Source organism: Numenius arquata, chromosome 7 (genome assembly GCF_964106895.1).
Source record: "Numenius arquata chromosome 7, bNumArq3.hap1.1, whole genome shotgun sequence".
NCBI lineage: Eukaryota > Metazoa > Chordata > Aves > Charadriiformes > Scolopacidae > Numenius > Numenius arquata.
The window spans coordinates 56,887,838-56,899,951 of record NC_133582.1 but is presented as its reverse complement, the minus strand read 5'-3'; the positions used below and the strand labels follow the sequence as shown (position 1 = coordinate 56,899,951).

The following is a 12,114-nucleotide window of genomic DNA, read 5'->3' as shown; positions in this document are numbered from 1 at the left end:
ATATGGGTTCTTTCTTAAAATCTGTGTTCTTCTTTCGTCAGTACATGGCAGTCAGTTCTCTCAGAGTATATGGAATACTTTTTAAATTACAGAGTATTTAACACTCTAAGTAGCATTTCACACTTTTTTCTTAATTTTCTGTGTGTATGAATTCTTGGGAATGACCAGTTTGTAAATTTTTTTGTATGTATTACAAAGAAGATCACTTTGCTAAATTTGCTCCGAGTACATGCTCTGGTATCTTTGTATATGTAGTCTCATGCAGAACATATGTATTCTATCAGAAGTTTATAGATTCACCTTCTGTTTTTACTTTGTATTCTAAATGTTTAAGTCTGTTTTCTAAATGCCACTTAGCAGCAAATACTTGTCCTGAAGTTGCAGAAGAACATCAGGTTGTTATCCTAGTTGTCAATCATGTTTTTGAGTCTTTTTTTAAAAAAAACCCCGAGTGCTCCATGTTCTTCTGGACGGGCAACTATGGTGTTTTCTTGATCAGCACAGCCCAGAATATTTGCACTATTTAGTAGGGGTTTTTTGCATCCATTAGAGAAAGTACTCACATTGATTTATTGTGGTGGTTCCGTTCTTTTTATTTATTGCTACAGCTTTCACCTGGCTATCCGGAAAGTAACAGTTTCATGGTTTGATACCATCTACTGAGCTTTTGACTACTCAGTTACTGTGCCTTTTGCAGATCCTGCCAATTTTGCAGAAATGTGGGGGTGCTCTCAGCTGAGCACTCGGCTCTCTACAGCTGAGTCAGAATCTGGATTGTTGACAAACATAATGAATAAATTAAAAAAAAAAAAAAACAACCAAAAACAACAAACCCCACAACAACCACAAACAAACAAAAGCTCAAACCAAATTACAACAAACCCCCACCAATAAAAAAAAAAAATTGCAGTTTTTAAATACCATAGCTTGTAAAACATAGTCCCATCAGAAGAACTGATACTTTACCTAGTATTATAATCAGTATAGGTTCTGAGGATGTTTCCAGTTTACATTGTTCTTGCTCAGGTCATGACCTAACACTTTGTTTATGAGACGGAAGATGATTTGTTATAGATAGCCTTTGCTAGGTGTTCTTCTAAAAATAATCCTTATAAATAATCCTTTCCTGTAGGAGATAATGGCTTTTCACAGCCAGCAACCTATTATAACCCAGACCAACTTCCTCCAGAGAACTCTTCCTTTATGGAAAGGAATTTCATCTGCAGGTTACGATGCCTCCTGGATAACTCATCTGGGTTCCTGGTGAGTATGGAGTTATGTAAAAACTTCCATGCGTGCTTGGAAATTGGAAATCTACATTATCCTTATAATATGTACAGCAATTTACTTTATTTGATAAATCTCCATAGATATCAGAGCTGCTTGAACCAGTATGTTTCAGTTGCTGACACTGAATGTGTCCCCGTCAACATGTTGTTACAACCAGGTGCAAGTTCTCTCATTTCTCGTGGCTCAGTTTCCTCAGTGAAATACGAATAAACATCTGCCTTTGTAAAGTGCTGTGTGATTTGCAGATGATAACCAACAGAAAATAATCTCTGTAACGCTTTTATCTTGCGATGTATGAGGCATAATAACGAACAGAACCGTAGCTTTCCTTTTACTTGGGAAAGTCTCTGCTCTTTTAATACGTTTTTTGTTTGTCAGTATAGTAGATTATAAAAGAAAATATAGGTTTATCACCCTCTAGGTGACTTCTTACAAATAGAATTGTTTATATATGATTTTGCAATTGTACATATTTGCATACTTTATACTAATGACTGACAGAAATGCAAGAGAAATAATCTTATGTTAATTGTATATATGTATAATGCCATGTTCATTAGAATATTAGAAGATCCAGTTGGCATTTGCTATTACATGTTTGGGTTTGATTTTTTTTTTTTAAATAAAATAACCTTCCCATTAGTTCTTTTTTCAGTGAGTTTATTAGTAGATCTCAAAGCTCAGGGATATAAAAACAGTATTTTGTACTTATTAGCTGACTTCTGTGTATGCCGTGTTACAAAGCTTGAATCTGATGGCTCTTAAAAAAATAATATTTTTACATCATAACAGAAATATCTTACTCTTAAATATCTCCAATGTATAACATTTACTTTTTTTCCTCATCCTAAGGCTATGAATTTTCAAGGAAGATTAAAGTTTCTCCACGGACAAAACAAGAAAGGGAAGGATGGCGCTCCTCTGTCTCCTCAGCTCGCTCTGTTTGCAGTAGCTACTCCCCTGCAGCCACCATCTATCCTCGAGATACGAACCAAAAACTTCATCTTCAGAACAAAACACAAACTGGATTTCACACCTACTGGCTGCGATGCAAAGTAGGTGCACATTATTCTGCGTAATACTCTAATAATTTGCTGATGACATAGGTGGCGAGTATGTATTTGAAATATAAAGCTGGCTGCTGTTTCAGTCAATGTTGATGATTGTTTAGGAACTGTTAGGAATTTTGTTTTCAGCCCTGCTGAGAGAGAAAAAAATGGGATTGTCATAGTGCACTTCCTTGAAAGACCATATTGCTTTCTGACTCTCAATCATTTATAAGACAAAACAAAACACTCCCCCCTCACACCACACCCCCCCACACACACACCCTCAAAAAAAACCAAACCAACCCAAATCCCCCAAAAGACAGAATATCCCCTAAAAGACAGAATACTAATGAATTAGGGAAGAAGAAAAGTTTAATGTTTAAATCTAGTTGAAATTTGGTTTTGGAACTGATAGAACAAGTGTTTCATTTTTCGTTTACATGCCTATTTTTTCCTTCAGTTCAAATAGTTGTAAAGTACAATGGAAATATTATTAACTCCAAAATATGACTTTTACCCATTTCTAAACCGTTCTTTTCCCTCTATAAAAACTGGAAATGCTATTCCATTACTAGATCAACATAACATAACTATGCATCAACATGGCAAGAAGCCCAATTAAGATGTGTCTTTGTCAAAAGAAAAACCTCTGGCCTCTTTTCTTCTTTCTCCCCTCCCTCTTATTTTTGACCAATAATGCTTGCATCTTTCAGACTTATTTTCAGTGGAATTTCTCATATGAATTTCTATTCCTATTTATAGAATAATATAGAGTGAAATTTCTGTCTACTGATGAAGCAAAATGTTTTTGTTAGGTTGTATAGACTCATATGAGTAAAAGTTAAAATGTTAATACAGGCTTTTCTTTCCTCTGATTTTTTTTTTTTTCATTATACCTCCCCTGCATCCTTCAATTTTGTCCCTACTTTTTCTTCCCCCCTCTCCCCTCCCCCGCATGTTTGTATCTCCATTTCTTTGTTCCAAGTCCTGTTTCAGTCTCTATTTCAGTCTATCCCGTATCTCATAGTGCTCACACAAATGCTGTTAAATTGTTCATCTCCCTGACCTCTAGTAAAGTACTCTAATTTTATTTACCAGGGTCAAACATGACTCTATTGCCAGTACTCCTCTGAGGTGTATTTTAGAAGGCTTATATGCAAACACAGGGATGTAGTTTGGACATATGCTGTTTTGACTTTTAAGCTACTAAAAATACTAATTTAGGCAAGAAGCTTTAGGTAACTAAAGTTAAGGCCCTTCTTAATTCTATACGCTAGCACTTACACGTAAATGCTATGAAACAGGGCGAGGCAAACTGTTTTTCATTGCAACAAATGGGAGCTGCCTGCTACAAGTGAATATGTTCAAAAGTATGCAATTAAGAGTCCAGCCGAACTGTAGAGACACTCTCCTTTTTTTTAATAATCTAATAATTTTGTGAACCTGTTCCTGGTCACTGAAGGCAACTTGGGGGGCTAGTAAAAATTTTATGATTTGTTGACTGTATTTTTTTATTAGGACTGTCATGCTTCCACATACAATTGATATTGCAACAAAATGTAGTTAGCATTTACGTCTGAAATGTTCTACCCATAATTAACTTGCTTGGCACTTGTTCTGTGAGTTGGTTCATCAGCGGTGTTGCAATTTTTTGTTTTTACTTTCCAGAGGAAAGATTGTCCTGGGATACACCGAAGCAGAGCTGTGTATGAGAGGAACAGGATACCAGTTTATTCATGCAGCTGATATGCTTTATTGTGCTGAAAATCATGTCCGAAGTAAGCTTCGTTTCCTAATAAAGACTGAAAAATCAAAGCATGGATTATATTCATACTGAAAACATGCCATGAAGTACTCCTTTAAAAAAAATGGTTGTTAACAAAATGCTATTCAGTTCATGTGATTTTCCCCTCCCTATAAAAAGTTATACTGGATGAAGAAATACTTAATATTCCTATCTAGACCCTTTTAGGTTATATATTCCAGTTTCTGTCACATCTTGCTCTTCTCGCTTCCTTCTCTGCTCAAACCAACTTCTGCTATTTCTACAACTTCCTTTGGGCAAAGGGACTGTTTCAAAGATAGCTTTCCTGTTAGGAAGTTAAATAAAGAATTTTCTTTTGATATCAGTGTAAGATTTTTTTTTTAACAGAAATTAATCTCTGATTTAGCGTGCTAGCATCCTATAGGTTTCTGGTTTTGATTCTTGCCAGCTTGATTTGGTTTAAGGAACAACTTAAGAAGAGAAGTATAATGTTTTAAGCGAAGGAAATATGTATCAGCTATCTGATACGTAACTATTTAGTGGACGACTTTTTGTACTTTTTTTGTTAGCTGCAACACATTTTTCTTTAGAAGTTACAGAAACATCTTCAGGATCTTTTGGTGATGCTTCTTTTCTACTGATTTCTCTTGAAAAACTGTTTTTTCTTTTGGCCCTTTATAAACAATTAAATAACCCCCCTCAGTAGGTTAGTTTAGTATTAAGCAGGTTTTCTGTTTCAGGTAAAGCTCAGTCACTGTTGCATATCAGTGGTTTTGTTTATTTGGTAAGGAGTGAGAAAGAAAATATTTCCAGAACAGAAAGGGATGAAATTTGGGTTTGAAATCTGGGTTGAAACTGGTTTTGCTCCATTTCTTATGCTAAGATAAAAAAAAAGTCTTGTAGCAAAGATTTTTTTTTTTTATTAGGATTCTTAAACTTTTGTAATATTTTTGTATTTATTTCTTCTGTCTAGAAATGCAGTGTTTTCAGCAACGTATAACAAAAGTGTAGTATGTTTATCAAGCATTGCTAGTGAAGTGATAGGGGGAATGAAAAATAATGGATTTTGAAGTATCTGCATTAACTATTCAAAATGTGAAAGAATTGGATTCAGAGCTAGTGTGTTGTTTCTAATTTTTTAAGTAATAGTCACATTTCGGATATAAAAACACTTGGGCTTTGTCATTTACATGTTCTAGTATTTATTAATTTCTGTTATTGTAGAAATAATGGATGAAGCTTCATATAGGATCTTGCCAATCTGTAGTAGATACAATTGCTTGCAGTTCTGGCTTTCATTTTACCAGTAAATTAAAGTAGACATCTTAAAGTGATTGATCACCCTGTTTCACTAGGACTACTTTAGTGCCACACGGAAATGAGTGATTGAGAACATGAGATTTGTAAAATTGCTGTACAAATGGGATTATTTTCATGACATGCCAGATATGCCTGTTCTTGTTCACTGGATGGTAAACAGTCTGCTCACTCTTTAACTCTAGTGATGAAGACAGGTGAGAGTGGAATGACTGTATTTAGGCTTCTAACCAAAGAAAATCGATGGGCCTGGGTACAGGCAAACGCACGTCTTGTCTACAAAAATGGAAGACCGGATTACATCATTGCCACGCAAAGACCTCTCACGTAAGTCATCAGCACGTAAAGCAGTATACTTCAAAAAATGAAAACTTTTGAGCTCGCTTATATTCAGAGAGGAATTCTTTATTTTTAAATATATCCCCTTTAAATTCTGAACTCCAAAAAGAAAAGCTGTTTCAATTCATGAACAACCATTGAAAAGAATTCTGATCTTTCAGTACTGATGTGGCATAGTCCTTTATGTGTAAAACTTCAGACATTTTAATTTCTTATAAAGAAATTAAAAAAGCAGTGCTACTAGCACCAAGTTATTCTATCCAACCTATTTTTAGTTCAGCATCCTCTTTAGTAAAAATTAAGAAATCCAACTGCAGTTGTGTAGAAGAAACAACAGCTAACATAAAGCAATTAAGTCATTAAGGTGCTGAACTAAATTCTACATAATATGGAATTCAACATTATTATGCAGATTTTTGCTGAGGAGTCTGTAAAATGGAGGAGAGAGATCTCTGTAAAAAAGAGACACTGATGTATTGAAGTATTCATTTACTTTCTATGCCAAGAAAAACATAATGCATGGAACAAAGCCCACTTATTTTCATTTCAGCTCATAATGCACAGAAATTGGTGTACGCTATCTAGATTTAATTAGAAATGTAATATGTAAAGGTGGTATTACAGTCATAAGCTCCTTATTTCGTAATCTGCCTCTCGGTTTAATTTAACCAAGTTGAGCTGGAATAGCTGGGAATTTGAAAAATGCCTACAAATAGAATAGTTTGTTTTTTAGATATTAATTCCAGGGGACAAAAAGATTACAGTAACTGTTTAGTGTTGCAGTATCATGCTATATATATACACAATTTATTTCAGAGATGAAGAAGGGGCAGAACATCTACGGAAGCGTAACATGAAGTTGCCCTTCATGTTTGCCACTGGTGAGGCTGTGTTATACGAGGTGTCTTTCCCTATGTCGAGCCTTTTGGATCCCTCTCAGCAGAGGAATAAAAGCACGATGGGAAAAGGCCCCAAAACAACGTTGCACAATGATTCCGTGGATCCAAACTCCCTCCTAGGTGTCATGTTGAGGCAGGATGAGTCTGTGTATCTCTGCCCTCCAGCACCACATAAACTGTCCTTTGAGCGGAACCTCTTTGCAGACAGCAGGGATGAACTGGGCGGTGGTGTTAGCGGCGGCTGGACCGATAGTCTCCTACCTGCTGGAAATCACAGCGTTCTCAAACAGGAGCTAATAGAGTGTTCCCAGGACAGCACTCTTCCGCTTCCTGAAGACAGCGCAGCACTCTTCCTGGACAACAAAACCAGTGATTTGTACAGCATCATGAAAAATCTGGGTATTGACTTTGAGGATCTAAAGTGTATTCAGCAGGATGAGGAGTTTTTTAAAACTGAATTATCTGGTGTGGATGATATTGGGGACATTGACGTAACTGATGAAATCCTGACTTATGTTCAGGATTCCTTAAATAAGTCTGACTTCTTATACTCAGGCTGTAACCAGCAACAGCCCCTGGTCCAGAATGAAGGTTGCATGGTACAGCAAGAGTTAGATCCACATCAGCTTCATCAGCACCAGAAGCAGCTCGTGGAGCAGCAGCAGCAGCAGCAGCAGCTCTGTCAAAAGATGAAACATATGCAAGTCAATGGGATGTTCACAAATTGGAGCTCTGGCACCAGCGTGCCTCTTAACTGCTTGCAGCAGCAGCCCCAGCAGTATGTGTTCCCTGGCATGCACACCACGACACCCGAGTTCTCTTACAAATCAGAAGCGAACACTTCCCCTTACGCGTGTAGGCAAGAGTTTATTCCTTACAAGCAGCCCACAGCCACTATGCCACAGGCTTCTAATTTTCCCCCAGTGGATTTCCCTGTTGCAGGTTTTGACAGACCGACCTATCCTGCTTCTTCCAACTTGGAGGATTTTCTCAGCTGTTTGCAGCAAGTCCCTGAAAATCATGAGTGTGGGATAAACTCCGAGCCGGTTATGCTGAGTCCTCAAACGTGCTATGCAGGCGCTGTCTCTATGTACCAGTGCACGCAAGAAGCACAGCCCAGCTGCGTGGATCAAATGCAGTATGATCCCGTGGTGGCAAGTCAACAAACCTTGTTGAACAAGGTAAGGTAAACAGCGTTGCTGCCTTGCTTGCATCTTGAATCGTGTTTTTTGTTGGTTTGGGTGGCTACTGGGGTGCAGAGCTTTTGATAACTGAACCACTGAGTTTGAAACTGATGGGTTAGCACTGTGGGAATGCCTTTTCCCAGGAGGAGCAAAGTAAAAGTAGGTTGTTCAAAAGCTTGGAATTTGCTTATGTATCTTTTTTAGAGGAGTGACGATGTCAGTCTGGCACAGTTGTTTTCACTAAACTTGTTGTAAGGATCCAGAAAAATGTCTTGTTTTTAAAATGTAAATGTTCTCTAGCTACTCAGATTCTTCAGTGATTTTAGGATTGCTTACAGTATCAGACCGTAATATTTCATGCTATTCATGTTGTTATAAGCTATTGCATTTCTACACATGATACTGCAGAAATATTTTTACATATTGCTGTAAGTGAAAGTCAGCTTGTTCCTCAAGCTGCTGTCTAAATTGTCTGCTGAAGACAAAAGAGCAGGAAAAAATTATATTCGCGATAGGTAAATTGGACCTTATTCACACTGGGCTAAGGAGAATGCACAGTAAAAGCCATAGGAGAGAGGAGCCTGGCTGTAGCAGAAACTACAGTTTCAAGCACAGATCTTTATAGATAAAATTAACTTAGAAATAAAAAAAATAAATTACTAAGGTGTTCCTGATTCTGAATAACCTGTGTTGAGGTACTTTAAATTGTACCATTTACTTCTATTAAGCTGCTCAAGTACAGAGCCACAATTCTTTTTTTTTTTTTTTAACCTCAGTGAGTTAATGTTCTAAAGTACTGTTCCTTATGCACTTCATAAATCCTCATGCACATGCATAAGCATCTACAGAATTAAAGTATTAACTGGCATTTAACCTACACGAGACAGAGGTGAAGAATGTGAGTAGAATATACTCAGTTTTTCAGTATGCTTAATACAAGTACAAAACATACCCTTTTAAAAACTGCTTCAATAGTGGAAAAAAACTATAATTGCAGAATTGCAGAAATTTACCTAAAATATAGGACAGTTGAGCAAGATGAATAGCTTCTGCCTGAGTGCCCAAGGGCTGAAATAGCATAAAGAGACTTTGGCAAACTGCAGTGCACAAACTTGCACAGAGCTTGGCTGTATGTTGCCTGGCTGTGGTCAGTGCTATTAGTCCTTCATAGTGCTTGATAATAGGGTTCCAGGGTTGTCCAAGTTCGTCCCTGTAATAGTATAGAACAGCTCTTTTCACAAAAGCTATACTGTGTGGTGCATCAGTTTTGAACTGCCACCGCATAAGCAATTCCATTTCTTTCTTTTTAATGGCTGGTTTCAAATACATTTATTTTGTAGATTATTTTGTTGTTATGCTGCCTTAGTTATTTTTGTTACAAATCCTGTTTGTTATTTTCTTGCTTACTTTTTCTTGTCATTGATCTGTAAGAAGTTTAGTGACTAATGACTAAGACAGCATCTCTGAATGCAATAAACCAATATGTCTGTCTTCATATTTACTAGAATGCTGTGCTGCAGTAATAATATTGTGTTTAGCTTGTTTATCATTATAAAAAAAAAAATGAACAAAGGCTACTTTGTGGAAAAGTTATCTTTGAAGCTGTTCAGAGCCAAATTCATACTGTGTTATAGCTACGCTGCATCGCATAAGCAGAAGCCTAGTGCAGAACTGGTATTCGTTGCCCTCGTGCACGTTGGCTCCTGTTTACCTCTGAACTGCTGAACATTTGTCCAAATGAGCTTAAAAGAGGAGCTCCCTTCTTGGTGAGATAAGGAAGGATTATTCCCCCAACCCCTTTTGTAAAAGAGTGATCGTAGATGGCCGATAGCTCTCCCCAAGTTCTGGTGGGTCCAAAACTTATGTGTGCCAACTGGGTGCAGTGGGGGCTGGCAAGAGGCTGCATGTTCCTAAACCACATAGCATTGACTTTTGCAGCCCATACTGCTATATATACTGTTGACATGAAAAAATCCAGCATCTCTTGTATCGGACTGTTTTGACCTCTAGGCACATCTGCTGATTAAGATCTTTATAGATTGATGGCAAAGGAAGTCACTATGTAAAGCAAAGCTGTTATGTTAAGAAATGTTTTAGTGTAGAAACATTTTTTTAACCTAGAAATTTCATTGCTCCAGAAAAAGATAACCTTATATAAATATATGTTTATATCTTACATAGATTGTATTTAGTCTTGTGTCAGAGTTAAGAACTCGAAAATATGTGAACCCATTGGAACTAGTAAATCAGAAGTATAGCTGTTGCACTTGAAATAATCTTGTAAAATATCACCTGTGCCAAAGCCACGATGGCAAATAATACACATTTCTTTATTGTAAATAGGGAGAATGTATGACTGCTTGTGGTAATAAACTTAAGGTTTGATTGTTACCGCTAATTGGTAACTGTAGTAAGGATGTGACCTAAGCAGGTAGGATCCTGCTGTCTGAGCCTGCGTCCGCACGGCCAAACCAAAGCAGGGCAGTCTCTGTGGCTGGATTTAGCACATCCCTATCAGTGGTTGAAGTCTGGAGAGAGGGCAGATGTTGCTACTCAAGCCATGGTTGCTATGCTTTCCTCAGCCTTCGAACTCCCAGCAGTTTCTATGTGAAAAAGACTAGGGGGTTCGAAAGCCGGAAGGGTCTATTGTGGTCATCTGCCTTGACCTTCTGCCGAACTTGTAATTGCAGCAGGATCATAGCCAATGTAGTCTAAGAACACTTTCAGTGATGGAGAAGGGGAGAAAGGTCTTAGATAATTTGATTTCTTGATTAAGGTCGGTATTCTTTATTAAACAGGAGAAACCTTGCTAATTACTAGATTCTGTGTTGAGAACTTTCTTAGAAATTTTAATGAGCAGGCTCATCTTGTTAATGAAGAATATTGAAATAATCTGCTTCTGTCAGAAGTAATCCTAGCTTACGTTACTGTAGCTGTCTTTAAAAAAGTATGTCAACTTTGACTAAAAACATTGTTCACGTGGCTATAGTCTTGTTAAAAACTTTAACTGTGCACAGTTCTTCTAATTTCAATGTTTGCATAGAAGGAAAAAAAAATTTCCAAAACCCAGCGTATTTTGATAGATGAATGAAAGTATAATATATGTTTTTAAGGACAAAGCTTGAATGAATGAGTACTTAACAATATAAGCTACTCCCGAAGAGATGATGGAAATGTTTAAAATACTTTGTTGTATTTTCTTTGCATGACTGAATGGGGCGTTTTGTAGATAAAGTGACTTTTCCATAGCATGACAGGAAGCATTACATCAGATGATTAAAATAATCCTATGAACAATTATGTCAAGACTGATGAAAGCCATTCATTGCTCTTACTTGGCATTGTCAATATGAAGACTATTTGTCAAAAAAGCCCACCCTGCAACAGCTCATCCCGTGGACTGAACGCGCTTCAGTTTACGAATAGGACCTGCATGTGCATTCCTGGAAGAGCTGTAAAGCCTGGATCCCATTGCAGACATGAAAATATGTAAATAGGTTGCTTTTAAAACATAACAGCTGGATGTGGAAATCGGGAGCGTGCAGTCAGACTGTACTTTCTGCAAAGGGAAACTATATTACGCTTTAGATAGTAGCGATGGTTTTTTTACGTAGCCAGAAATAGGGTTCCCATTGGCTTCAACATGGGTAAGTTTCAATGATGATTCAGATGCTGTGTTTAATGCAAATTAAATTCTCATCCTTCATCATAAAAAGGTTTTAAAGCTATTAATGATATTTTAAGATTATTTCATCCAATCTGTGTCTTTAGGAGGATTTTTAAAAACTTACAAATAAATCACTTTCCCATACTAACCATTTATATTGTCTTTTTTCCTGCCAGTTCCAAAACGGTTTCAATGGAGGAAACGTAAATGAAGCATATCCCTCTCAGTTAGACGTGATCAGTAATACACAGGCTGCCACACATCTTCAGCCTCTTCATCATCCGACAGAGCCCAGATCCTTCTCAGATTTGGCATCTAGTGGATTTATGTGATTCGGATCTAGAGCTCCGTCTGTGATTTTGTCTGGGTGTCGGGCTGCTCTGAGGAAAAACCTTGACAAGTTTTATCTTTGAGCGTCAGACTTTTAACAGCTAAATTACATTTTGAGAGTGAGGTTGGTTGCACTATGTACTGGTGGGTATGTAATCCAAGACCTGGCTTTTTAAAGTGACGGGTGGAATTAAAACTTCTGACTAAGAGTATGCACGTGCTGTTTTCCATCAGCTCGACTGCGTCGTTGCAGTGTGGATTACATATGTACTAC

General features: G+C 37.3%; 1 protein-coding gene across 1 annotated transcript in view; it reads left to right on the top strand.

The window, feature by feature from the left end:
* AHR (aryl hydrocarbon receptor) overlaps positions 1 to 11,842 on the top strand; it is a 61,492-nt gene extending 49,650 nt beyond the window's left edge. The window contains exons 6-11 of the mRNA XM_074150758.1: positions 1,133 to 1,263; positions 2,143 to 2,345; positions 4,008 to 4,117; positions 5,607 to 5,748; positions 6,577 to 7,840; positions 11,687 to 11,842. Of these exons, the coding sequence (XP_074006859.1) occupies positions 1,133 to 1,263; positions 2,143 to 2,345; positions 4,008 to 4,117; positions 5,607 to 5,748; positions 6,577 to 7,840; positions 11,687 to 11,842 (2,006 nt within the window). The remainder of the gene's footprint in view (positions 1 to 1,132; positions 1,264 to 2,142; positions 2,346 to 4,007; positions 4,118 to 5,606; positions 5,749 to 6,576; positions 7,841 to 11,686) is intronic.
* The last annotated feature ends 272 nt before the right edge of the window (positions 11,843 to 12,114 follow it).